This window comes from Carassius auratus, chromosome 34, assembly GCF_003368295.1.
Source record: "Carassius auratus strain Wakin chromosome 34, ASM336829v1, whole genome shotgun sequence".
Classification (NCBI taxonomy): domain Eukaryota; kingdom Metazoa; phylum Chordata; class Actinopteri; order Cypriniformes; family Cyprinidae; genus Carassius; species Carassius auratus.
Genome location: NC_039276.1, coordinates 16588309 through 16610831, shown reverse-complemented (window position 1 = coordinate 16610831; position 22523 = coordinate 16588309). Strand labels below are relative to the sequence as shown.

Genomic DNA, 22523 nt, shown 5'->3' with positions numbered 1-22523 from the left:
TCAGCATTTGTCATTTTCATACCGCTGGTATAATAGACAAAGCAGAAATAGGGATCGCTAAAGTAAGCAGAAAAAATGTCTTAGTGGTGCAAATGTGGTTTCCCTTGCCAAAAAGTTAATGGTGTAGTGTGGGATCCTACTTTACAGTGAAACACATTTGAGCATCAGGGTTAATTTACTTGTACTTGTGAAATAAAAAATGTGGTTAAGGATGGATTATAAGTTTGGCTTAAGTTTGTTTATTTTGTATTTGAGTTCTTTAACCTTTGCATGTAATGCGTGGGAATAGTTAAAGAGTGGTAATGAGATGGGAACATTCTCTGAACATGCACACACTAAACTTCAACACATTTCATCCACACTGGTTGCTTAACATACATCTTCCTTAAATTCAGTCATAGAGAAAAGTTGAACGCAGTTCCTCTCATCAGGACCCACTGTTACTAGAGCACTACAGTTTGTGCTTCCAGGTCATCAATGTGTTACCCACAGCAGGGTGAAGCACAGTTTATGATGAATCAAGGCCAGCTCTGTTTATGTTATTATCTGGAGAATGGAAGTCTGGACGTCTCAGTAACACTGTTCTGTGTCCCACTGTGAAAGCCTGTGTTTACTGCTCTCCCTCCCAACCCCTGCTATTAAACCACAAACCACTAACATGTGAAGGGCACCAAACTTATTTAAAATGCCAATTAGATGTTTATTTTTGTTGTGTATATAGATATTTGTATTTATTATATTTTTGTACATTTGTTTTATTTATTTATAATTCTGAATGTTTTATTAAAGTCTGAAAGCTGTTAATAAAGTTTATGAGAACTTCTCCGGGGTTTTTATAACCTGTTTTATTACAGAAGGATTTTTTCTTTTTCTTTTTTTTTTTTTTTTTACATGTGTCTAGGAATGCATGAATGAATGTTTATTGTTGAGCAATATGAAGCTGGACTTTGCTGAAGTGAAACATTCAGGACGCTTGTGAACTCTTTAAGGTCTTTCCATGTCACCCTTAATTGTATTAAAAGGCATTATGGATTCGATGTTTCACAACATTTCTCTGCCGTTTCAGTCAGCTGACTCCACATGTGCATACAGGAAACCTCCAGCTCTTTTAGAGAGAGATGGTCCATAGTTAAATGACTGTTGAGAAGGGAGAGATTTCCTAGTCTGTTGGGTATTTTAATTATGACGACACTTAAACATTCTTGATTAATCTGGGTACTTTTTGAGGAATGCAGGGTCTGGTCCAACAATAATTTCAGTGTTTATGCTATTGGTTCACCATGCGTTTCTCATTTTATTGCCCGAGTCAGTTTTTTTTACTCAACGTCTCTTTGTTTCAGAAACGGATGATTCCAACACTGTTCAATGTGTGTATAAGACCGAGAATGACTGTGTGATGAAGTTCACCTACTCTGAACATGCCAACGGCCAGTCGGTGCTCACCGCGCTTAAAGAGCCAGGTCAGGATTTAGCACTTCACAGCTACCTCACTAAAAAACTGTGTTCAGAGTCATGTTAAGCACACTCATCTTTGGGAAGTATAAGAGAGGAAATGGTCAGACTAAAAGTGTTGTCATTTCTAATACAAACATTGTTTCTAATGGGATCATATCATACATTATGGCCATGCATTTCTGTATTTTGTGTGTTTACAGAATGTGCTGTAGCCCCAGATGCCATGACGGTGCTCCTGGCAGTTGTTGGCAGCATCTTGTTGATGGGCATTGTGCTGCTAGCCCTCTGGAAACTGGTCATCACCGTCCACGACCGCCGCGAGTTCGCACGCTTCCAGAGTGCACGTTCACGGGCGCGATATGAGATGGTGAGATTTAGTCCGTCTACTGCAATAAATGTAATAGAAAATATAGAAATCTGATACTTGTGACAGTTTAAAGTGTTGGAATACTTGTGACAAAACATTTTGAAATGCAAAAATGCAAATAGCATGAACTGCCATCTCACAGTGCAATGATTGAAACCATGAGGCCTTTTGGATAACATCATTCCAAGGCTGTGGTTCAAAGACTCCGCTCGCTCTGCCATTCTAACCGTGTGCATTTCAATCAACCCATCCGACCTATTTACTACTCCGTCTCTCTCCTCGTCTTCCTTCTAGGCATCTAATCCTGTTTATAAGCAATCCATCCGCTCTCACCCAGTGGAGACTGATTTCCACATGCATAGTATCAAGTCATGCAACGGAGGAGTCCACTGATCGACCTGTATTTGGACTGGGGGACATGGCAGGACCTGTCCAGCGCACCTCTGCAGTGGAGGACAGAGACAGAGCAAATGCTGTGGTCTTTTGCAGTGTAAACATTTTTTGTTTTTTCGTGTAGTTCCTGAGGATTGGAACTGATCTTTATGCGGTTTTGGTAATGACATTTTATTGACGTGCAGCAGATGAACACATGCCGAATTTGAGAAGAGAATTGGCTTGACTAGTTGGAGTTGGCTGGGCTTACCGGCCTTTTCCAGAAACCTCCATGAGCGATAGACTATGGAGCGCTTGATTGAATATAATACCTAATTTTTTTTCCGGTTCTAATCATACCTCCTGCACATTATGATGGATTTGCTGTGCATTGTTTCATAGGGAAAAAGACATTTTCATGTGTATATTTTTAACAGTGTGCCTTTGCCAGCCATTACACATTTGACATCAATTTTTTACTACATGTAGTCAGATGCCATGAAGAAAATGCTAAATTATACAACTCTTTAACGTAGAGATGAATACTAACCTAACCAGAGCAATAATTCTCTTAACTCTTGTTTTGCACGTTGTATATTAAGATGAGGTTTATAAAGTAAAGCAAGAAATACTAGTCTTTTGTGTATTGACACAGGTTGCACATTTTCATGATGATTTTTAAATATACGTTGTGATGCAATAACACTGCCTGCTGATAATTCAAGAGTGTCTTGATTATTCTTGAACAAGTTACATTTAGAAGCTCCACACCCATCCCACCAGGACCTGGACTAAATAAAAAAAATTAGCCACTGGACACTATCTTCCAGAAAGAACTGAGACTGACCTCATCCTGATACTCAGTCATTCAAGTCATGCTTGAGTCTTTTCTCCTTTTGGTGCATGTTTTACACAAGGTGTACAAAAATCCAAACTGATCACACTGCTAGTCAATCTTTCGAAACTAATGCTTTTCACTGGTTATAAATCATTTCAGTCCACATCATCATTTAAAAACAGAAGATCTATGTAATGAAGTGAGACTATTATTCGCTGAAATACAACAATGATCTTTTAATTGAGTACTATTAACAATAACTTTTTCATTACTTGAATAACTGACATAGTATCCATAGTAAAAGTTTGTAATACTATCTGTGTGGTGTGATGAAGATATAACACTGCCATGAGGTTTTGTGCAGAACAGTTTGCTTCCAATACAGTAAATGATGTCACTTTTCCATATGTGTCCATCTAGAGTATAGTTTTACTCCTTTCTTGGGTGACTTACATTACTTTGACGGTCTCTACCATAGTAAGACCCACACGGCATACTGTAATGTAAAACGTTGAAGATTCAAACTGACACACATTTATTGATTGTATTTTGCTCTGTGTAAATTTAGCACAAATCGCTCTCTTTTTCTCTCTTATACACACATTGTGATTCTTATCTGTTTTAAATTGCTTATACTGTTACATTAATTTTACTTGGTTATCCATTTTGGAAATTGCAATTCTACAAAATCCATGTCTCTAGAAATGTATAGATGCCAAATGATTCACTGATTAACCCTTAAAATAAGTTGTTAAATCATAGATGGTTTCAATGTGAATGAGAAGAGTCCAATTAAAAGTTTGGTAGTAATAGCATTATGAAAGGCAGTGGCTGTGCATGAAATGCTGAAATGTGAAAATGTGAAAGCAAAAAAATATACAACTGGAACTGCTGTCAAACAGCTATAAAAAGACAACAGCGTCATTGTCCAGCTCAAGACAGTTGAGTGTTGATTCATTTCAGTTCCTCAATTATGAAATAAATTCAGTTAATCCGTATGGAGCTCTTAAAAAGACGATGTTATTCAGCTTGAGTCAGTTCAGCAGACAGAACTGAAGTTTTGTCAGATATCGATCTAATTTGATTTCGTCAAGAAATATATCTAGAAGACAAGAGTTTCGTCAGGTTCACACTATTGCGGGGTCTAAAGTTGAATTATTAGCAGGAGCGCCATTTTTTTAGAATTAGGTGTCATATATGGGTCACAGCAAAAGAAGCAAGATGCGGGTATAACTGTCAAATGCATCTGCAAAAAAGAGGTTTACATGGATAACAATGGAAGTCAGGGAGATTAGAAGATGACAGCAGCATCTGAAAACAGCCAATAGCATCACCGGGTACACAGAATAACAACACTGACAAATTCAAAGTCAGACTAATAGACCTAACAGATAATGTAATCTGTGCTTAATGACATTCTGACAGAAGTGACATGCAACATGCATTTAATCCTTCAAGAATTCAGTTACACCTTTAGTCCTTTATATTTGCACTGAAGGGATGAAGACTGAAGCTGAAGTGTGCAAAAACTAGTTCTTATAATCTTAAGGTCTTTTTGTTTGATGCTAACAAAGCATGTCAGCACAGCAGGGAATGACACAAGCAACTCTCTGACAGCTGACAGGAAAATCTGACTTAATGCAATGAGGTGACAGAAGCCTCTGATCTAAGGGGGCCGTGCACCTGGAGTGGGCGAGGGGCTTAATGGGCTGAGGTTGTTTAGTACCATTTCTTTGTCATATAATGCTTTGACTCCTGTGAAGGCAGCTTGTTTTGTACTTCACATGTGGGTATGTGATTTTTACCTGCAGTGAGGAAGACTGGGAATATAAACCAGCCGTTGTGTGTGTGTTTGGTGACATGTCAAAGGCCTCAGCTTCCAGAGAGCAGCTGTGTTTGCAATGGGGAAAGTGCAAACGCCTTCTGAACCTAATTGAAAACCGATTTCAGTGTTGCTTTACTGTGAAACCAGATGTCCCTAAGAGTATTTAATCAGGTCTGGTGGGTGGTCTGCCATCGATCCATTCAAAGGCATGCAGGGGGGCTTTACATTTTCAGTTTTTCTGTGCATGCAGAAGTCATATTTGTTGTCAAATTTTGCATGGTTAATTTAAATCCTTCTCTAAATCAAATGTAACCACCATGTGGTCACACTGCCACTATTTCCTTGCTCTCTTGCCACACAACACGGCCATGGCTGACATTTTGAGATGAGAGTTGCATGTAAAAATACAGATATATGTAAGGAGCTCCAGTGGTTCTTCCCTGTTGGGATGTCAACCCTGAGGTTTGCTCATAAATCACGTTCCCAGAGTTTGAGGAACTAAAATGTTGTTTTCTTCCAGAGCTGCGAGCCAGTGTCAACAGTCAGAGCATTCAGACAGAAGTGAAGTCATGTAGTCCTGCTCTGAATACAGGAAGAGAAAGCAGGTTTGTGTGTTAGGTGTAATGTCTGAGTTAAGTCATTAGGAGCTGAACAGCAACAGATGTGACCGAAGGCCTGATCTAATGCTCTCTCATGAGATCCCTCTCTTTTTCACCAAATCTATTTCATATTTCCTTAAAAATAAACAGACGGTCTTAAGCAAAAGCTACAAAGCAAAATTACGATTATTAACTATTTTTAGGTGACTAATCAAATAAGGGTGTAATTTGTGACATTGATGTCATGGTTTTTTAGTCACTAAAGCACAAAATGCTCTTTAGATCATTTTCAGATCATGCTGTATAACATCAGGTTTTTGCACAAACAACTGCTTTTCCATTGATTCTATTGAAATATATTTTAAAATGTACTTTATTTCTGCGATGTAAAGATACATTTTCAGAATCATTACTCCAGTCACATGATATGACCTCTTATAAAAATCATTTTAATATGCCAATTTGCTGCTCAAGAATAATTTCATCAATATTGAAATGTATCAATGCATTATTAATGTTGAAAACAGTTTATTTGGAATAGAAACACTTTGTAAAAAAAATATATATATATATACTTTACTGACATCAATTTCTTTCTTTTAAAAAAAAAATCGTCTTCATCCTAAACTTTTGAATAGTAGTTTATTTTAGTTAAACTGGAGAATTACGCATTATGGCATTTTCTAGCCATCTAGATGTGCCAAATATGTCAATGTCTTATAATGATGCCACATCATAGTGATAACTGTGAATGTTGAGCCTCAATGACATGCATGGAATGTCCTGCATCACTGTTACTCAGACTATACCTCCTTCATTTATTTTGTCTTACTCACCTAATGAACCTGTGTCTGTCTGACCGACTGACTGTCTGTGTCTGACTGACTGACAGTCACTCTCTTAGGGATTGTTTAGAACCTTGACTAATGCGGTCAGCTTCTTTATGTTTATTATGAAATGCTGACTGGGATGCACAGTGCCCATGTTAACCTTCACACATATGCTTTTCTGTGAACCTTCGAAACAATAACAATAGCTGCAGCACACATTCAGCACCGCTGATAAATCATTTGTGATATAAATGTTTTTGTAAACTGTGTCCTACTTGCCTTGTCCAGATTCACTGACAGTATTGTACACGGGAGTTTTCACATGGGTGGCATAGTGTTTATCCATAAACAATAATTAGGGTATTTATGAGTCATTTGTCTTTATGCTTGAGTGTCTGATCTTTGTCAGTAGCATTACTCATTAACGGGACCAAATCTCAATAAATCCTTAAATCAACTTTTTTTTTTACGCTGGTATTTCATTACCACATGAAGAACACAGTCAACAAGGCATGCTAGTATGTTCTGTATGTCCTGCACACATTATATTCTTTGTAACACTGAAGGATCAATCAGGTACTAACATCAACAAATGTCCAAATTTACTTAATTTAGGGGCTTTGTTCTGGATTTTGAAATTGAGCAATACTGACCAGAGATGACTTTACATTAGTAAAGATAGTCTAGATCATTGGTCTCAAACTCAATTCCTAGAGGGCCACAGCTCTGCACAGTTTAGCTCCAACCCTAATCAAACATACCTGGTCCAGCTAATCGAGGTTTTACATAATACATCTTTTGAACATACATATTTGCAGTAAACAGTGATGCTACCTTTGTAACTAAATCAAATATAACAACAATTAAAACACACACACACACCACCAACAACAACAACAACTATTTACAACGTTTTTATGGAACAAATAATGATCTTTTTGGTAATGTCTTGAAGTGAATATGGAAACGATGTGCGCCTCGGCCCCTGTGCTCTGTCCTATAGCACCATTTACTGGATGAAGTGACGTAGTGCATTTTCACAGACAAAAAGTGTCATTATGATGGTTTTCCTGGTTAAATTGTGATAGGGTGTATATAAATGTAATCAGTATAATTAATGTCGTGTGTTGCAGATTTTCTGGAGATATATGTTAGCTACAGGTTTAGAACGTTATGACAGAATTGTAATATTTGGTGAACTATTCCTTTAAATCAGATGAGGAAGAGGTGAGAGTCTATGTGACTCATATAACTGGGGGATCTGGGTCTGGGGGTGTTGGCTGGTGTTGTCTTTGCTGTATGGTGTAGACTGAAGCAGGATGTTAGGTCATGGAATAACATGTCACCATGTTAAATTCTGCTTCCCTCCTCCAGAACGAAAAGTTCCCTTGTGAAAAAGAAGTGTGCTTAATTGTATTAATTGTACTTTTTTTAAAGTGCATTTGCAGATAATAACATAGTTTAAACTAAAGGCAACTTAAGTGTACTTAAAGAGATTACAATTTAAATCACATTAGGTCTTAACATACTTATGTGCACTTTATGATAATTATTACTTAGACATACATTTTACATAGTTATTGTATTTTAAATAAGTACAATTATTTTTTATATATTTATCAATATAAAGCACATTTAAAATAATTTTAATTTCAACTTGTGTTCTCCAGAATTGTATTTTAAATGTAGACTATAACATACAGCCTATGTGCATTAATAAAAATAAACCCCAGTACACTTTCTTATACAATATACTCCATAAAACTTTGAATTGTTGATATTTTCATTACCTGCTCCTGCTGGGGTCTAGTACTTTTTCAGGAAACCTTTTTTTTTTTACTCTCAAGTCACACTGCCTTCGGTATAGCCCAAAATATTAAGCCCCAGGGTGCAGGTTAGCCTTTTACGCATGGGGAAATAAAAATGCCTCAAATTTATTGAAATATGTGTTTTAATTTGTTTCTTGTCAGAAGGTTTGGCTCCAAGATTTTTTCCTCTCAGCTAAACATGCGAATCATTTTACTTGCCACAATCACTTTCGTGTGAAGTGGGAAAGAAGTGCTTAGAAAAACTCTAAAAACCAACACTTTTTGACTGGACAGCAAAGGCAAAGTATGGCAACCCATACTTGAAACTGTCCTGCAATTTTAACACTTCCAAGTTACTGCATGCACATTAAAAGCAGTGAGTGAATTTACCCAGTGCCGTTTGCAACTACCAATCACTGTGGTGCCGGGGGAGCAACTGGGTGTATTGATAGTGGAAGGGAGCATAGTTCAGTTGATCCCTAACCTACATTCCCTACTGCTATTGAGTATTAAACCATTAGTTCACAACTGCCCATCTTGCAACCAAATCTTTTCCCATACAAGCAGATAGTAATAGGATGACTGACAGACGCATCGAATATGACCCACAAGTTGTGGTGGTTGAGTCTCAGCCCAATGGTTGAATAGTCAGACTTGTAACTTAAAGCTAACAGATTCAAGTCTCAGTTGTGGGGGGGTGGGGGGTTTCAGCTCAAGACACCAGACCACCAATTGCTCCCCCGCAAAATGTGTATGTGCTCTTGCATGGGATAAACATCCGGTTTACAATTAACCCTTTTAAAAAAAAAAAAAAAAAAAAAAAAAACCTTGTTCTGCTCCAGGTTAGCAACTGGAGGATGGATAAAGGACTCCGAATGCATGATCTTACAAAAGGTTGTGGAGCCTTGGTTTAATAGTGTGGGGAAAATATAACCTGTCAAGTCGAGCATTTAATACCGGATTCTACAGAACACCAATAGACGATACCTCGGGGTTCTGCAAAGTTTATTCAAGACTAGATTTACATGACCAGAGTAACTGCTCCACTAGAAACCACAGTCTGCTCCCCAGAAACAGCCTTGATACGAGTATCTCTTCCTGAAAGAGAAGTGTTAGAAGTGAGACCACTTAAAATGCTCAGTACCTCTTGTCAAGAGAAAGCGAGAACTCACGTTTCCTGGTGCAGCTTTGCTCACAAGAGCCAGATGATGGATGGCACACCTCTGTACTGCAATGGATGAAGATCTGACAGGGAAGAAAGAGGCTCAAGTCATAGAATCCACAAGTAGTAGATACAAATATGTTCAAGTAAGGGGGGTGGGGGCATACGGTTTCCTGCAGAGCAGCCAGTGAGGCTGGGTCTACAAATGTGAACATCTTCACAACAAAGCGCTTGTAGTGGGTTGGGAACTGAAGCCCAGATGATCCAGTCACTGGAACCAGTGTGGTCAGATAACGGTCGTCCTGGTAAGGGCATCTGAAGACAAAAGAGAAGGTTAGAAAGGGTCTCCCAGCAGACTAATGGGATAAAGATCGGCTGTATACACACCCATCGATCAGAAGGTCCCACTGGGGGAGACTGAGTGGACTGGGGGTTGAAGTCGTCCAACAACGTCCCAGCATCAGGACAATGTTGGGGTCAGTCCTCTCCATAATGTGCACCTCAACATACACAGGCTCTCGCAGGACTTTTGTGATGGGATAATCAGCATCACTGTAGTAGGATGTGTAGGCCTCATCACCTGAGGAACACTGGGGTTTAACCGGACTCAAGTTTGAAAGGCTTTAGGCAGACACAGGACAAGACCTTACCTTCAGCACATCCTTTGGTGACACATTGGCCATTGGCCAGTCTGAGCTCCACCCGGAGAGGCCCTGGAGCAGCTACTGGTAGAGGTGGAGGAACGGAGTTGACCTCCACAACCAGAGCTTCCAAAGAAGTTTCAGAGTATCTACACTGGAAGAGGAACCTGGACAACACACAGCAAGCTTGTAGCATTTATTAGGGACTAATGTTCACACCAAGTCATAGATCACCTACTCAAAATGACTGTCCCTTGTGATGGAACCATATGGTCCAATCCCCACTTCATAGGATGAGGTCATTCGGTTTTCATAAACCACATATCCACCGTCCTCCTGTGAACAGAAACCGTGGCAGCATCCAGTCCATCATAAGCAAATGCAGAATAAAACCAGTAGCAGCTGCTTACCATCACACTCGTGCCACATGCGGTCACAGGGAACTGGTATATGGCAAAAGAAGGTGTGGACCCCACAGGAGCACAAGGTGGGTCATTTCCACCCAGTAGATGAACCGAATCCAGACTCAGTCGAGGCAGAGTAACGTCTCTAGACACCGCTACCACAAACTGACCATCTCTAATACACTGGACAGTTACTAGAACAAGGTACAAGAGCAGGTTAATGCAGAGAATCAGTTTAACACGAACAGAATAAGATAGAGAACACTTACCAGTCCTCCCATAGTAACACTGCTGTGCGTTAAAGCAGCAGTTGATAGCTTCACACTCAGCACCACTGATGCCAGGTAGACCACATTGGATCTGCTCAGAATCAGCTACAGCACATTTATCAATAGGATCTGTCTGCACTACTGGCTTCTGAAGTGGAAACTGTGGTTTAGGTTGTTGAACTGGCTTCTGAAGCGGAAACTGCTGGTAAGTTGGTTGTTGAACTGGTTTCTGAAGCGGGAACTGTGGTTTAGGTAGATGTTGAACTGGCTTCTGAAGCGAAATCTGCTGAGGAACCTGCTGGTTACTTGGTTGTTGAACTGGCTTCTGAACTGGAAACTGCTGGTAAGTTGGTTGTTGAACTGGTTTCTGAAGCGGGAACTGCTGGTTAGTTGGTTGTTGAACTGGTTTCTGAAGCGGAAACTGCTGGTTACTTGGTTGTTGAACTGGTTTCTGAAGCGGAAACTGCTGGTAAGTTGGTTGTTGAACTGGCTTCTGAACCAGAAACTGCTGGTTACTTGGTTGTTGAACTGGCTTCTGAAGCGGAAACTGCTGGGTCATCAGAGATTGAACATCCTGAAGCGATTTACTCCAGTGTGGAACAGCATGACAGAAAGCACAAACCAGCAAAATCTGAACCAAACACCAACTTCCAGCCATTGTTTAACAGTTTAACACAATGTGGAAATACTGCCCTTTGGTCTTTTTGTATTCTACAGATTTCAGCTAATTAATGATAGTCCCTCCCTCTTCATTAACACTCATGGATCTCATGAGTTGCAGAAAGGGGAGCTTATGCAGCTGGGTGATTCTCATTGGATCTCAAGATAGAATTCTTATTTTTCCCATTTTGAACATAAATGCACAAACTGAATTTGAAAAATCTTACTATCTTATCTGATTGTAATTGGTTCTCATATTCTGTTAACATGGTGTTTCTGGAGTCCAATGTCATATTGACAACAAATAAGATTGGTTCAAGTCCAATGTTTACCGGAACTTGCCAAAAGTAGATGTTTTTCTTTGGTGCCATTGTCCTTACCACTCCCCGCAGACAAGTGTGCTCCTACAAATATGAGGAAAATACTATATTAAGCAGTAAATTATTTTAAGTATATAGAAGCTTATTTCCACCACAGAATAAAAAAACTAAATAAATAAATAGAGAAGAAAAAAATATTTTTAAATATTCATTTTAAATAGTTAAATTCATTTTGACTATATATGTCACGACTGATCTATCTCACAGTCCGCTAATATATCAAGGTTGCTAACTTTTGTTCTCCAAATTGACTTTTTTGATTCTTTGGGGGACATAATTCCATAGAATCCATAGAAGGTTGTCAGCAAGTTTATCGAACCTATCAAATTTTATGATCCGACCTCAAACTTTCTTTAGTAAAACATGACTGCAAAAAGAAAAAGAAAGAAAAGAAAAAGTAAAGAGCGATCTGAGTTAACATGACTAAATCAGTTGACACTTAATGGACAAATACAATAGAAGACCCCAGCTGCAAACACCAATTTTGGAATGTTTATTTTGTTTATTGTTATATGTTTATTTATTTCCTGTCAATTAGCATTGCAATTGTGTTTTTATTGTCATTCAAAGTTATCCACTCTTTAATAGTGTTCTCAAAATGTTGGCAAAAAAAACATTATTCATATAATCTTTTTAAATATTTCTACTTGTTTCACAATGTTCAGAGAACATTCAAAAGTAACGTTTCCATAATGTTAGGAAACTGATCAAATGTTCCCTTAACCTTCTCATAACCAGAAAAAAAAAAAGCTGGACATCCAGTGAACATTCAAAAATCAACATTTTAATAACTTCTTGGAAAAGCTTGCAAAATAATATTTGAACATATTTCTGTTAAAGGTGCCACAGAATGGAAAACTGTATTTACCTTGGCATAGTTGAATAAGAGTTATGTACATGAAAATGATCGTGAAATATCGTGAGCCTCAAACACCACTGAATATCTTGTGCTGCAATAGTCCACTGAAAAAGAGGCGAATCCAAACATAACACCGACTGTGACATTACAGTAGGGATCATTAATGTTTACACCCCAACATTTGCATAACGTTTTCCAGCCCATATTCTAGGCCAGCAAGACCTGCACATCGATGCAATGTTGCCAGATATTGCTATTAAAACTGATACATAAAAAAAAAAAAAAAAACGAAATGTTTTCAAATATTTAGCAATTAAGATAGATAAAGATATCACTGACCCTAAACTGCAACGTCCTACTTTATTAACTTTCTAAAGTGTCAAAAAAAGTGGGAAAGATAAGTGCAAAAATGCTTATAACAGCAACACAGAGGCTGCGTCCACATCTTCACCGACAACTCTCTCAAGCATCGATCACTCAGACGCTAAACATTCTTTCAAAATCTCTTAAAATCTGTATCTTTGTCTGATACAGGCTCAGACATATCAGGTTGGATGCCTTATCTCTCCATCATTCACGCTGGACAGAAAAGATTTGTGCTGTGAAACAGCCAATCAGAGCAGAGCTCAACATTATTATTCATGACCCTTCCAAATAATTCTAGGAACAAATCCTAAATTTGTAAATGGACATGTAAAACCGTTTCTGGAGAATTTCCTTTCTTTCCTTCTACAAACCTGATGAAGAAACAAACTCATTTTCAGCAAATCTTCATTGTCACTACTGCTTTATAAAACTCTTCTCGTCCCATGCAGAGGACAGGAGTCTCAAAGCCTCGGCCGTGCCTTTCTTTGCTCACCTCCTAACCAGGCGGTGCAGTTGGGTTTAGCAGGTGGGCTGTGGATTTGGACGCTCTTGGTAGCTGGAGCAATGGGGTACTTGAGTTTCTCCATGAGCAAACGGATCTCAGACAGGGGTCGGTGCAGGAACACGGGCAGCATGGGAATACCGCTGATTATCACACCGTTCTCTGACAAAACCTTATGAGTGTCAATGGGACACTGGTGAGGGACAAACACAGAATGAACAAAATGAATGCTGGGAAAACTGTGTCACAGTGTCTGGTCTGTGTATCCCTGGGTGTCCCTTTGTCTGGCTGATTTATGATTCTGGATAACCCTAATAAAACACTGATTTTGGATCTTCTTGTTTGTGTGCACTTCGTGACAGAAGGACTCCATCATGCCCAGATCCAGCAGTGTGGGATTTCAAATCCATTCACCAGCCACCATGGAGGAGCGGAGGGGGAGACTCTTGAATTTAACCACCCTCCGTCAAAGCGGGAGTGAGGTGGGTGGTCTGGCTCAAATGTTTTGGACCATGGCAGTAGGGCTGGGGTGATGGCCGACTCTACGCCTGTGTCTCCAGACAAGATTGCCGCCAGTGGACTCGCCAGAGTCGAGTAAGGTCCTTGTGGACTCTCCAGAGTCAAGTCAGGTCCCCATTGATTTCCTAGAGTCGAGTCAGATCACCACTGACCGTTCAGAGTCAGGTCAAGTCACCATTGATCATCCAGAGTCAGGTCAAGTCACCATTGACCGTCCAGGGTCAGGTCAAGCCACCATTAACACCCATGAGTCAAGTAAAACCACAGTTTAACCTCATGAGTCAAGTCAAGTCACCGTTGATCTCCCTTGAACAAGTCAGGTCACCGTTGATCTCCGTGAACAGGGTCAAGTCACGGTTGGTTTTTATGAGCCCAGTCAGATCACTACCGTTCTTCCATAACTTCATCACGTCTCAGTAGATCTTCCAGAGCTTCGTTATATCACAACAGATCATCCATAGCCTGGTCATGTCTCAGATGAACTTCCAGAGCCTTGTCACATCCTGTCTGTTGCACCCAGCAATGCTCTCTCAATCCATTTTAATGGTGTCAAGGAGACTGTTACGGCGGAGGGTCCTACAGAGGTTGCGGAAACTGCTGCAGAACCTTCGTAGGCCATCTACCCTCTCGTCATGGCCACGGAGGCTGCCATTAACCTGTTCATGTTCTTAATTTCAGTCCTACCTGACCAGACTTGCTCTCCTGGGCCAACGACTCTGCTGTGGTGGTCCTCTGCTCCGCCCGGGTGGGCTTCTGTCTCGTCTGCTCGGCTGTGGTGGTTCTCAGCTCCGCCCTGGTGGGCTTCTGTCTCATCTGCTCTGCTTTGTTTTTGGACCATGGCAGTAGGGCTGGAGTGATGGCCGACTCAACGCCTGTGTCTCCAAACACGATTACCACCTGTGGACTCTCCAGAGTTGAGTCAGGTCCTCGTGGACTCTCCAGAGTCAAGTCAGGTCCCCGTGGACTCTCCTAAGTTGAGTCAGGTCCCCATTGATTTCCTAGAGTCGAGTCAGATCACCACTGACCGTTCAAAGTCAGAGTCAAGTCACCATTGACCGTCCAGGGTCAGGTCAAGCCACCATTAACACCCATGAGTCAAGTAAAACCTCAGTTAAACCTCATGAGTCAAGTCAAGTTACCGTTGATCTCCATGAACAAAGTCAGGTCACCGTTGATCTCCGTGAACAGGGTCAAGTCAGGGTTGGTCTTTATGAGCCCAGTCAGATCACTACCGTTCTTCCATAACTTCATCACGTCTCAGTAGATCTTCCAGAGCTTCGTTATATCACACAGATTATCCAGAGCCTGGTCACGTCTCAGCTGAACTTCCAGAGCCTCGTCACATCCTGTCTGATGAACCCAGCAATGCTACCTCTATCCATTTTAATGGTGTCAAGGAGACTGTTACGGCAGTGGAACCTACAGAGGTTGCGGAAACTGCTGCAGAACCTTCTTAGGCCATCTACCCTCTCGTCATGCCTATGGAGGCCGCTTATGAACTCATTGCCAGTCCTATTATGGCCATGGAGGCCATCTACCATCTCATCATGGCCACGGAGGCCACCATTGACCTGTTCATGTTCTTTATTTTAGTCCTACCTGACCAGACCTGGGCCATCGACTCTGCTGTGGTGGTCCTCTGCTCCGCCCAGGTGGACTTCTGTCTCGTCTGCTCGGCTGTGGTGGTCCTCTGCTCTACCCTGTTGGGCTTCAGTCCCGTCTGCTTGTCTGTGGTGGGCTACAGTTCCACCTGTGCCACCCCGGTGGGTTCCAATTCCACCTGCTCAACCCTGGACTTTGTCCACTAGAGGTCTCACTTCCCCATATCATCACCCCACTTCAGTTCTGCATTTCTCACAAGCCTTTATCTGAACTAATCACTTCATTGCACACAGCTGTTCCCACTCACATTGTTTGCACCTGTATATATACCCTGTTTGTTTCGGTCATTGTCATGGAGTCCTTGGTTAATGTCATCCTTTATTTTCGTGTTCCCTGGTTTTTGTCGTGTTTCTTGTTTTGGACTGCTTTTCTGGATTTTGACCTTTGCCTGGCTGATTTATGATTCTGGATTACCCTAATAAAACACTGCTTTTGGATCCTCTTGTTTGTGTGCACTTCATGACAAACTGTTGCTTCTGTCTCTTCAGTGAGGCAGAAAATATTTTTGATAAAATTCTATACTGTGATGCAATTGAGCAGCTCAAAGACACATGTCTTCACGTGACCTGCAGACTGAGACCAGTTCTTGAAATAAGTTTGTTTGCAGTAGTGTGACATAACTGGTTTGTTCCCAAACAGGCAGATGGTAGTAGTTAAGTCATATCCACCTGTATTTTTTTCGCAGTTACGCACACTACAACAAAAACAAATTTCTGCTTCCTCTCCACTTTTAGGAAAGAAAGAGTTACAACCCTACAGTCTATGTCTAGTTACAATCTTACTACATGCACGTAATAAAGCTATGCCCTTTAAACTGTAAATCTGGACTTAATTTAGTAATCGTGATCTAATAATTTCTTCTCTAGCTTTTATAACAAAGTATGGCGTACAAACCACAATGAATATAATGAATTATAAGGCTGACAAATGTCCAAAGTTCTTGGAAGAACTTTTTTTTTTTACTTTGGCAGTTTTCATGATGTATTCCAGGGTGTGTACGCACATCTTAGACTCACAGACTAGAAACTGACTGCATGAAATCACAAAGTGAGCTGGACATTGTTACAGGTTACTGTATGGTATTAAATCATAAGAGGGAGGAACGGAAATAAGTGATTAAATTTACGACTTTAACCGAGGGGGTGACTCAGCACCTCTTACATTTAATTCAGAGCACAAAAGATTGGGCACATTTTTTTTTTTTTTTTTTTTTTTTTTTTTTTGTGAAGTCTGCTAGCAAATATTCTTAACTGTCTCTGTTGTTTCTGCTAAGGTTGATTGGTTTTTATGTTTGGGGCCCCAAAGACCTTCATTATGGATTTTTAATTTAAAATTTTATTTGAAAATATGTTTAATAGGCTCTTTGTCATTTTTTAATAGTCACATTGTATTTTTTTTTTTTTTATAGAAGAATATACAAACACCATTCAGATATCACTGAACAGTTTGTAGCTTATATAACCTAATATTTTCCATCCAATCAAATAAAGAAAAGGCATGTCATATTTTCATCAGACGAGATCTTCACGTACATTCCAGAGGAAGGTTCACAGCTAAGTATTTCTTTATTGAAAATATCAGTTTTCTTGTTTTAACTAAAATAAAGAGATTTGAAAATCTCTTTAAAACTAGGAAGAGTTTAATTTCATCACCACACACTCTTGAGTTATCACATATATGTGTGTGTTTAATTAAGTATTCAGTAGGAAAAAATAACTTGGATTGCAAATCATTTAGCTACTTACCCTTCATTCGTTTCAAACCTGTATGACTTTGTTTGAGTGTTTGAATGTTGCTAAACTGTTTGGTTAGCAACATTCTTCGGAAATAGCATTATATTCCACAGAAGAAAGAAACTCATAGACTTTAGGATTCGAACGAAATGAGGGTGAGTATATATCACTTTTCATTTTTGGGTGAACTATCGCTTTAAGCAAATCTAAATCTGCACATTTAAACTCAAATCAATATTTCACGTCCATTCAGTTATTTATTTAAGTAGTAACCGCAGTGTATTGCACTGGGGGTCTTTCCCGATCCAGCCCTTTCCACCATCGTCACCGTTTACTGAAATCAGACGTCAGACCACACGTAGAGGAGTCTAGTAGGCAGGAAAGCATTTAAACTTGGCTTGCGCATGATGTGCCCAGTTCATTGCGTGACAGCTGGGCTAACATCTGTATAGATCCACTGCGGAATGAGAGAAATGCGCGTGTTAATCGTCATATTCGCCGTTATATTTGTCTTGAATGAGGCTGAAGCTTGGGGTTACAAGAATGGAATACTGCACAACTCTATCTGGCTGGGTAATTTTATTTCTGATGTGTTGATTCAAACGATGTTACATAGAATCAATGATACATGACTTATGGATTTTTAAAATTACTTTTATTTTTTATTGTTGTTTCTTTAGGATTTCCCTCTCATATACTGCATTATGGTTTAATGGGTTTTACTCTCCAACAGGATTTAAATGTTATAATATTATATTGCATGTCATGAGAGCTGTATATTTATGGCTCTGTGAAGCTGATGTGTGGCCAGTCCAAAGGAACCTTGTAAACACAGGGAAATGACTTCATTCTGTTACGGTATACTGCAGCTTACCCCACTGCACCCCAAAACCCTTTCAAATGATTCAGTGATTAATTAACATGCAGGTTATAGGGTAAAATAATATGGTTTGAACGCCACAAAGAAAGTCAAAACAGTGTGTCGAAATATATTTAGTTTTCAGCAGAGTTTTCAAACTCATTTCAGTAAAGATTTGTTTTGTTTTGTTTTTTTTTTGTTGTTGAAAATTTAACCTTTGATTTAGGTCTTCATAAAGCAAAACTTTTTGAACCCCACTAAAATTCACTGTAAGCTATTTCCAATACTCTAAGCAATTTTTTATTTTATTTGCTTATCATGACATAGTGGCTTGACCACCACTACACATCTGAAAACACTTAAATAAGCTACATACATTTGTCAAATGATTCTCCCATTTAGTGTTTTTCTCCGAGACATGTTTGGAGCTCACAAATGGTTGCAATCTTCTGATGTTTGAAGGCAGCTCAGTAAAAGCATTGGCTTGTAACTTATTTGAGACAGGATCCAACTTCTTTAAGGTTATGCATGCGTGCTTGAAAACAACTGCAAAGCAGCATGATGTTCTGTGAGCAGCACACAGAGCTCAAAACAGGCAAAATCTGCTTTAGTGATCTTACCATCAGCAACTGGATGTACAGTTTATTGGTCCCTTATGTACTCAGGATGTCCTGTACAGTAAGCCATCTATGTTGGGTAAAACTTTCTAAAGTAAATTTCCTTTTTAGGTCTGATGTAATTTGAGTAGACAAGTAGAATTGAGAGACTGAACAGACCCAGATAACTCCACATGAGTCCTCGAAGCTGATAGTGTGGCCAAATGAGACACGTTTTCTCCTTACAGAGCAAGCAGCCGGAGTTTACCACCGTGAATCTCGCAAAGGAAGATATCAGCTGACGTATAGGGAAGCCAAGGCTGTGTGCAAATTTGAGGGGGGCACTCTTGCGACATATAATCAACTGGAAGCAGCTCGCCAGATTGGTTTGTATCACACTTACATATCTCATGAAGATCAGATGCCAAAAGAAACAGTAATGGAGGGTCTGTCCTACAGCGAAAGTGTTGAAATCTGAACAAGTCATAACTTGGATCATACTGAATAGCCTTTACAGTTAACTACATCTGAATCCAGCAGCAAGCAGAATGATGACCAGCATTCTCACAGATATACAGTATAATAAATATTTGCACACATCATATAAATAAAGTTATAAACCATCCCCAGTGCCAACCAGTGTTCTGTTTGAACTGTAAAAGTCATTGTCATGTGTTGCCTGAGCAGTAACACCTGTTTTCTTGTAAAACAATTTTTTTAAGAGTAAATTTGTTCCAGACATGAGGACTGAAGTGTAATGCCAACATTATGTGGTTAGTTCAGGCTTGTGGCACTCTATGTTGGAGGTCTGCTTGGCTTTCTTTTAATCGTCTCTGTTTGCAGCCTTCAAATGGTGCCCATGGCTCCCTCAGTGCACAAAAGCCCTTTATTCATGATCCCCTTAAAAATGATGGAACCTGTTTGTGAAATACAACATTAACTAATATTTTTTTTATAATTGTACTGTAATATTTCTAAATATTATTGATCATTAGATTAAAACAGTATTTTATAAATTGTTCTATTTTATTAGTTATCATTTTAAATTTTTTTTTTTATTAATTGCATTTTAGATCAGTTAACATTTATGCCAAATGTGTTTGACAGAGAGATGCTTCACAATACCCGATATTCCACAATATTACAGCATTGTCTTTCTCCCGAAGGGTTCCACGTGTGTGCAGCTGGATGGTTTGACAAAGGACGTGTGGGCTATCCGATTGTTAAAGCTGGCACCAACTGTGGTTTCGGAAAGGTTGGAATCGTTGATTACGGATACCGGCTCAACAAAAGTGAGAAGTGGGACGTCTACTGCTACAACCCTGAGGGTGAGTTTGAGAAACGGCAGTTAGGCAATCCTGGGTGGATTTTAGTCATCCGTCGAGAGATTTGGAAAATTTGGACAAAAGAGTTAAACAAATCATATAGTTTTGTAACTTTTTTTCTTTGAAAGCTCCCCAGAGTGAGCTGACTCATCAAAGGAATTAGTGTTGTAGAAAAGTATAAATCTCCATAGGTTAAAGACAATGACTTTATATCATAATTCAGGTTCTATAAGGGTGGGATAACTTGTGGCCTGGACAAAGACAACTATGACTAAATGTTGGAGAAAAAAGTGATGGCTGTTTTATTACACACAATGACAGATGCACAGAAACAGGGGACAGTGAACCTCAGCACAGGTCATTATTTGTTACATGAAGGACAAATGATGTGGAGTAGTGAGAACAAACACATAATACATTTCTTGGAAAATGCCTGCTTGTTTTCTCTGGCTGATTTCTCTTGTTTTAATATGGAAGAGTCTAATGAAAATTACTTCACACCGTTAATAATCCAAATGAAGCCCCGTAAAAGTTGTACAAGGTGTGGTAATGCATTACCAGAGACCCAGCTGAGTTTTTGACTGACACTTTCCCCCAGAGCTCGTGAAAGAAATTCTCCCAATTGAGGACTTGACTTAACAGTGAACTCAAAGAGAAGTCAAAATAGTGATGACAGGCTTTCAGGTTGAGATGTCCTGTGAGAGATGCTGGTATGGGCATTTTTGAACACATTTTTGTGTCTTTTTTAATGTGGTATACAAAGTAAGCTCACTATCACATACTGTATAAGCAGTCATTACGACCTGACTATCATCTCATCTGATGAAACTGTTATTAGATCAACACACAAAAGAAACATTTCTTTTTAATATTAGATTGACAAAGCCTTGCCTCCAAGAAGTAGATTGATGTTCAGTACAATACAATGCCAAGAGGATGGGGTGTATTTTAATATTATTAATAATAAGAATATTTTATAGTCTAAATGTACTTTTCTATATTGTGTCCAGTCACTACCTCATTCAGGGCAGGGCACCGGTTGTGTGTGTCACTGAGCACCCACTCAAACCACAGACAGAGTTTGGATTTGTCATTGTCTGCATAGGCATAGTGCTTATATTCCTTTGACTCTCTTTTATACTTCTGCTACACGTGGAAAGATGAACAGATCACATGATTCAAAATAATCAAACTGTAGGGTGTAGTAGGTCTGACCACTTTATCACATAATCACAATTGTTTGCATGTATTAATTTGTACAGATTTTCTACTGTCTTTACAGCAAAGGAGTGTGGAGGAGTGCACACAGATCAGGAGAAGGTTTTAGATTCTCCTGGTTATCCAGAGGACTACCAGGACGAGCAGATTTGCTACTGGCACATTCGTGTGCGCTACGGCCAACGAATCCGCCTGCACTTCCTAGACTTTGATCTTGAGGAGGACACAGCTTGCATCAGTGATTACCTGGAGATCTATGACAGCTATGATGATGTTTCTGGCTTTGTTGGAAGGTAAATAAATGACATTTTACCATTGACCTTTATGTTCCATTTTTTTATTGCTACTGAGAGTTTACAGTTCTGGCTAAATTAGCTTCAAAAATAATAAAATAAATGTGTCTGTTCTGGAAAGATACTGTGGGGATGAACTTCCAGAGGACTTCATAAGTACAGGTATGTTGTTGCAGTGATTTTAATTTCAAAAGTGTGTTTTTCTTGGAAAAGACATTCGTTTTAATGTATTTCTTAAAAATAATTTTAGAATATCTCCCTCTCCTCCTCTCTCTCACTTCCTCTCTCTCTCTCTCTCTCTCTTTCTATGCCCCTACGTTATATGTTGCACAGGAAACGTCATGACTCTGAAGTTCCTCTCTGATTCTTCGGTGACGGGTGGAGGTTTTCAGCTGCAGTACATTGCTGTCAACTCCTCTCAGCTCTTTGATAAACACACTGATGCCTTCACTTGACCTATGTTTAATGCCCCAAACCCACTTCTTTAATACACACAAACCCACAACTGTAATTGTTGATATTTGTATTTCTTTAATCAAGGGTGCAATATTAAAGCTACAAATAATAACAAATGTAAGTCTATAGGCATGTGAACTTAAAAAAATAAATAAACTCTCATAAAACAAAGTTTTCACACTCTCACTTATGTATTCTACTAGTATTCTACTCTCTCTCCACCTTCCATACCATGACTGAGGTGCCCTTGAGCAAGGCATTGAACCCCCAACTGCTCCCCCGGCGCCACAGCATAAATGGTTGCCCACTGCTCTGGGTGTGTGTTCACGGTGTGTGTGTGTTCACTGCTGTGTGGGTGTGTACTTTGGATGGGTTAAAAGCAGAGCACGAATTCTGAGTATGGGTCACCATACTTGGCCGTATGTCACTTTCACTTCACTTACTCTGTTTCTCTGAAACATAACATAACATGACATTTACACTAACAGAAAAAATAAATAAAATCAGATTTTGTTAATGCAATGC

The 22523-nt window shown here is 39.5% G+C and overlaps 2 protein-coding genes and 1 pseudogene across 5 annotated transcripts; 2 read left to right on the top strand and 1 right to left on the bottom strand.

Annotated features, from left to right (window-relative positions):
* The window catches only part of LOC113053344 (integrin beta-5-like), a 30932-nt pseudogene extending 27660 nt beyond the window's left edge, over positions 1–3272 (top strand).
* Positions 3273–9081: 5809 nt separating this feature from the next.
* Positions 9082–11257, bottom strand: LOC113053345 (zona pellucida sperm-binding protein 4-like). 4 transcript variants are annotated; one of them, XM_026218280.1, is made up of 9 exons: positions 10854–11257; positions 10571–10811; positions 10308–10495; positions 10136–10233; positions 9907–10064; positions 9644–9836; positions 9424–9571; positions 9267–9339; positions 9082–9192 (listed from the first exon to the last, which is right to left on the bottom strand). In XM_026218280.1, the coding sequence occupies exons 1-9, from the start codon at positions 11226–11228 to the stop codon at positions 9116–9118; spliced, it is 1551 nt and encodes a 516-aa protein (XP_026074065.1). In that variant the 5' UTR covers positions 11229–11257; the 3' UTR covers positions 9082–9115. The 4 variants fall into 4 exon arrangements, with proteins under 4 accessions (XP_026074065.1, XP_026074068.1, XP_026074066.1 ...); XM_026218283.1 differs by having other exon boundaries at positions 10571–10793; positions 11028–11257; XM_026218281.1 differs by having other exon boundaries at positions 10571–11014; positions 11099–11257.
* A 6300-nt stretch (positions 11258–17557) lies between these two features.
* Positions 17558–22169, top strand: LOC113053340 (tumor necrosis factor-inducible gene 6 protein-like). Its single transcript, XM_026218272.1, has 6 exons — positions 17558–17824; positions 18955–19092; positions 19873–20034; positions 21314–21542; positions 21664–21704; positions 21876–22169. Exons 1-6 carry the CDS (start codon positions 17716–17718, stop codon positions 21995–21997), a joined length of 801 nt encoding a protein of 266 aa, XP_026074057.1. The 5' UTR covers positions 17558–17715; the 3' UTR covers positions 21998–22169.
* The last annotated feature ends 354 nt before the right edge of the window (positions 22170–22523 follow it).

Excerpts from the sequence above, each read along its gene's own strand:
- LOC113053345 (XM_026218279.1), bottom strand. The coding sequence starts at position 11,228 with ATGGCTGGAAGTTGGTGTTTGGTTCAGATTTTGCTGGTTTGTGCTTTC. Across the intron at positions 10,234-10,307 it reads CATGTGGCACGAGTGTGATG|GAGGACGGTGGATATGTGGT; the intron begins GTAAGCAGCTGC and ends TTCTGTTCACAG. Across the intron at positions 9,837-9,906 it reads CACCAAAGGATGTGCTGAAG|GTGATGAGGCCTACACATCC; the intron begins GTAAGGTCTTGT and ends AGTGTTCCTCAG.
- LOC113053340 (XM_026218272.1), top strand. The coding sequence starts at position 17,716 with ATGAGAGAAATGCGCGTGTTAATCGTCATATTCGCCGTTATATTTGTC. Across the intron at positions 17,825-18,954 it reads GCACAACTCTATCTGGCTGG|AGCAAGCAGCCGGAGTTTAC; the intron begins GTAATTTTATTT and ends TTCTCCTTACAG. Across the intron at positions 21,705-21,875 it reads AGAGGACTTCATAAGTACAG|GAAACGTCATGACTCTGAAG; the intron begins GTATGTTGTTGC and ends TATGTTGCACAG.